The sequence below is a fragment of the Tachyglossus aculeatus genome, chromosome 21, assembly GCF_015852505.1.
Source record: "Tachyglossus aculeatus isolate mTacAcu1 chromosome 21, mTacAcu1.pri, whole genome shotgun sequence".
NCBI classification, from domain to species: Eukaryota; Metazoa; Chordata; class Mammalia; order Monotremata; family Tachyglossidae; genus Tachyglossus; species Tachyglossus aculeatus.
The window spans coordinates 83,425,520-83,430,869 of NC_052086.1; the positions used below are offsets into that span (position 1 = coordinate 83,425,520).

At 44.8% G+C, this 5,350-nt stretch overlaps 1 protein-coding gene across 1 annotated transcript; it reads left to right on the top strand.

Annotated features, from left to right (window-relative positions):
• Positions 1 to 2,860: 2,860 nt before the first annotated feature.
• LOC119942173 (olfactory receptor 2T27-like) lies at positions 2,861 to 3,808 on the top strand. The gene has a single exon (XM_038762820.1). The coding sequence runs from the start codon at positions 2,861 to 2,863 to the stop codon at positions 3,806 to 3,808; it is 948 nt and encodes a 315-aa protein (XP_038618748.1).
• Positions 3,809 to 5,350: the final 1,542 nt, after the last annotated feature.

The window sequence follows — 5,350 nt, forward strand, 5'->3', positions numbered from 1 at the left end:
TATGAAGGAAAGCCCAGAAATAATTGCAAATAAGAACTTCTCCAATTTTTAACAACCTCCCTAAAGGAAATTTACCAGCCTTCTTTGAGCCCCCAGAAGAGACACAGTCGCAGGCAGGTACCTTTTTCTTTATATGCTATTTGTGAAGTGCTTACTATGTGCCAGGCACTGTACTAAACTCTGGGGTAGATGATCAGGTTGGACGCAGTCCCTGTCCCATATGGGGCTCACAGTCTCAACACCCATTTGTCAGGTGAGGTACCCGAGGCACAGAGAAGTGAAGTGACTTGTACAAGGACACACAGCAGAGAAATGTTAATTAATCCATATTTATTACTCCAAATAATAAACTTTGTCTTGTATCTTGTATTATAGATTTGATTCCCTCCAAATGCCCATTGGATTTGGAGAAACGATACACACATTTAATCACCTCCCTCCATGAGCCTGTGATTAGTCTCGTTCTGCCTCCCAGAGCTGTGGAATCGGGATGAATAATTGGTCCCTACTGCAGTGCAGACTTCTTTACTAGCTCGTGGCTATGTGTCTCCCCTCTTCTAGATTGTGAGCCCGTTGTTGAGTAAGGATTGTCTCTGTTGCCGAATTGTACTTTCGAAGCGCTTAGTACAGTGCTCTGCACACAGTAAGCACTCGATAAATGCCACTGAATTCATGAATGAATAATGCAAGGAGAATAATAAGACTAATGATGATATGATGATATTTATTGAGAAGCAGTGTGGCACAATGGAAAGAGCACGGGCTTTGTAGTCAGAGGTCATGGGTTCAAAACCCGGCTCCAACACTTGTCAGCTGTGTGACTTTGGGCAAGTCACTTCACTTCTCTGTGCCTCAGTTACCTCATCTGTAAAATGGGGATTGGGATTGTGAGCCCCACGTGGGACAACCTGATCACCTTGTATCCCCCCAGCGCTTAGAAGAGTGCTTTGCACATAGTAAGCGCTTAACAAATACCATTATTATTATTATTATTATTAAGCTTTTACTATATACCGTAAACTAGGGCACAAGAAGCCACATGGTCTAATGGCAAAGGCATGAACATGGGAGTCAGAAGGCCTGGGTTCTAATCCCGAGTCTGTCACTTATTGCTGTGTAACCTTGGGCAAGTCACTTCACTTCACTGTGCCTCCGTTTCCTTATCTATCAATTGGGTATTCATCGGCTGGTTTTTGTTTTTGTTTCTATGGAATTTGTTAAGTGCTTACTATGAACCAGGCACTGTACCAAACGCTGGGGCCGATAAAAGCCAATCGGATTGGACACAGTCCCTGTCCTTCATGGGGCTCACAGTCTTAATCCCCATTTTACAGGTGAGGAAACTGAGGCACAGAGAAGTTCAGTGGTTTGCCTAAGATCAAACAGCAGACAAGTGGTGGAGGCGGGATTAGAACCCAAATCCTGTCCACTCCCAGGCCTCACTTTTTAAACTTCTACTTTGAAGATGGGAAGGTCAGTAGTCAGTGAGATGAAGGGAGAGGGAGCTCCAGAAAGGGGAAAAGGAATGAACAATAGATTGGGGTTGGGAGAGATGACAGCAGGGAATGTTAGCAGCGTGGCTCAGTGGAAAGAGCACGGGCTATGGAGTCAGAGGTGCTGTGCTGTGCTGTGCTGTGTGACTTTGGGCAAGTCACTTAACTTCTCTGGGCCTCAGTTCCCTCATCTGTAAAATGGGGATTAAGACTGTGAGCCCCCATGGGACAAACTGATCACCTTGTCACCTCCCCAGTGCTTATAACAGTGCTTTGCAGTAGTAAGTGCTTAATAAAAATGCCATTATTAGTATTATAGCAAGGTCAGTTTGAGAAAAAGGAGTTTATGTGTGCCTTGATAGGGAAACCTCATTTACAGCAACGTCATCTTTGAACATAAAGAAAGAGGAGGTATATTCATAGACTAAAGATATCTATTCCCATATATACAAATCTTACGTATTGGTATTTCTCTATTACGTATATTTCTCTATTGGTAGCAATAGCTGTGGTACTTTTAGCCCTTAATAGATCCATATATTATAAATTAATCAATGGTATTTATTGAGTACTTATCATGTGCAGAGCACTGTACAAAGCATTTGGGAGTGTACAATAAAGTTGGTAGATATGATCCCTGCCCTTAAGGATATGCATACATATACTCTATCTCTATAAAAATTTCTATAAATCTATTTCTATATATCAACATCTATATAGATATCAATGATACATATACTTTAAATATCCATCAATCTATTTACTGCCAAAGTGACCACAACTATATAGATTGCTCTATATTTCTATCAATCTATCGACCTATTTATCCATATCTAACATCTATCTATCCATAGACGATACCTAACGTCTATTTGTCTATCTATTCATCTATCCGTCCACCCAATCATTCATTCATCATCTCTTGAACTCTGTGAAGCAATGTGGTTTAGTGAAAAGAGCCTGGGCCTGGGAATTAGAGGACCTGGGTTCTAATCCCAGCTCTGCCCCTTGTCTGCTGGGTGACTTTGAGCAGACGTCACTTCATTTCTATGCACCTCAGTTTCCTCAACTGAAAAATGTGGACTCAATTTCCGTTCTCCCTCCTACTTACACCGTGAGCAACACGTGGGACAAGAACTGTGTCCGGCCTGATTAATTTGTATCTACCCCAGCAGCTAGAACTGTACTTGACACAGAGTAAGTGCTTAACAAATATGCTGCTCCTCCTACTACTACTGCTGCTACTGCTATTTCTCCTCCTTCTCCTCCTCCTCCTCCTTCTCCTCCCCATCCTCCTCCTTCTACTATTAATAATAATGATATCCTTGTTTCCTTTCTCTCCTCTTGGGCTTAGTTAAGACTGAACAATGGGGAACTGGACTCCAGCCTCCCAGACAGATTTCATACTGGTGGGACTCCTCAACAACAATGGTGGACTCCCCACCATCTTCTTCACCCTGATAAGCATCACCTTCGTCGTGGCCCTGACTGGAAATTCCGCCATGATAGCCCTCATCCACATCGACCCTCAGCTCCACACCCCTATGTATTTCCTGATCAGTCACCTCTCCTTCATGGACGCCATGTACATCTGCACAACTGTGCCCAAGATGATGGTGGACCAGTTGACCGGGCAGAAGACCATTTCCTTCTGGGGGTGTATGACTCAGATCTTCCTGTACGTGACCCTGCTGGGAGCCGAATGCCTCCTCCTGGGGCTCATGGCCTACGACCGATACGTGGCCATCATCCACCCTCTACGCTACCCGATCCTCATGAGCCAGAGGCGGTGTATCCAGATGGCGGCGGTGTCGTGGCTCTTCGGAGCCACAGATGGCTTCCTGGTCACCCCCATAGCCATGAGCTTCCCCTACTGTGGTTCAAGAGTCATCGACAGCTTCTTCTGCCAAGTCCCTGCCTTGCTGAAGCTCTCCTGCATCGACACATCGGTCTACGAGTCGGTGATGTATGTCTGCTGCATCGTGATGCTCTTGGTTCCCTTCGCTCTCATCGCCTTCTCCTACGGCCAGATCGCGGCCATCGTGCTGGGCATGCGCTCGGCTCATGCCCGGAAGAAGGCCATGGCCACCTGCTCTTCCCACCTGATCGTGGTCGGCCTTTTCTACGGGGCAGCCATCTTCACTTACATGCTCCCCAATTCCTACCACACTCCCGGGCAGGATAGGGTTGTGTCCATATTCTACACCATCCTCACTCCTGTGCTAAACCCTGTGATCTACGGCCTCCGCAATAAACAAGTTTCAGGGGCTCTATGGAAGGTTCTGGGGAGATGCACTTCTATACAGAGAATGTGATCCCAACCCGGGCCTTGGAATAATAATAATGATAATGATAATAATAATAATAGTACTGTTAAGTGCTTACAGCATGGCATAGTGGAAAGAGCATAGGCCTGGGAGTCAGAGATCATGGTTTCTAATCTCTGCCCCACAACCTGTCTGCTGTGTGACCTTGGGCAAGTTACTTAACTTCTCTGGGCCTCAGCTGCCTCATCTGCAAAATAGGGATGAAGACTGTGAGTCCCACATGGGACAACCAAATTAACTTGTATCGACTCCAGCGCTTAGAACAGTGCTTGGAATTTAGTACGCGCTTAACAAATACTATTATCATTATTATTATTATGTGCCAATCATTGTTCTAAACGCTGGGTAGTTAGGAGGTAATCAGGTTGGACAGAATCCCTGTCCCACGGGGGCGGGTCACATTCTTAAACCCCATTTTACAGATGATGTAACTCAGGCTCTGAAAAGTTAGGTGACTTGTGCAAGGTCACACAGCAGACAAGTGGTGGAGTCCGGGATTAGAACCTAAACCTCTGATTCCCAGGCCCGTGATCTTTCCACGAAGCTATACAACTTCTAAGTTCTACTCAAATCTGGATCAGGGGTATCGGCTTCAAATCTGGCTGTGGAATACTGACCAGGGAGAAGAGTTAACCCAGGGATTATTCATTCATGGTTATAAAATTGGGAGCAAATTATACGGACAGTAAGTCAGACAGTCAATCATATGTACTGAGCGTTTGGTTCATTTGTTCCTATTTATTGAGCATTTACTGTAGTCAGAGCAGTGTACTAAGCGCTAAGGAGAGTACAGTATAATAATAGGTACCTTCTCTGTCGACAGCGACCTTACAGTCTAGAGGGAGAACAGGCCCTGGCTGCTCTAATAATAATGGCATTTGTTAGGCCATTAACCCTGTGCCGAGGACTGTACCAAGCGTTGGGGTAGATACAAGTGGTAAATTCCACTGGTTGATGGATTGATGTCTGTCTCCCCCTCTAGACTCATGCTCATTCTGGGCATGGAATGAATCTTCTAATTCTGTTGTATTCTCCCAAGTGCTGAGTACAGTGCTCTGCACAGAGGAGACACTCAATAACTACCATTGATTATGATCCAAAATCAGGCAAGAAATGAATAAATAAGATAACTGATAATGCATCATTTTATTAACACATGACCCAAAGCTTGGTGATAGTTTTCCTATGTTGGGTCAGTTGGAAACCAATACATGAGAAGAAGCATGGTATAGTGGATAGAACCTGGATCTAAGTGTCAGAAGGACCTGGGTTCTAATCTCAACTCCGCCGATTATCTGCTTTGTGATTTTGGGCAAGTTATTTGCCTTCTCTGTGCCTCAGTCGCCTCATCTGTAAAGTGGGGATTTAAACTGGGAGCCCTATGTGGAGCAGGGACTCTATCCAACATAATTAGCTTCTCTCTACCTCATAGCTCAGCACGGTGTCTGGCACGTAGTTAGCACTTAACAAAAGCCATAAAAAATGTATACTCTGCTTTTTTTCCAATCATGGGACAAATAATCTGAAGAC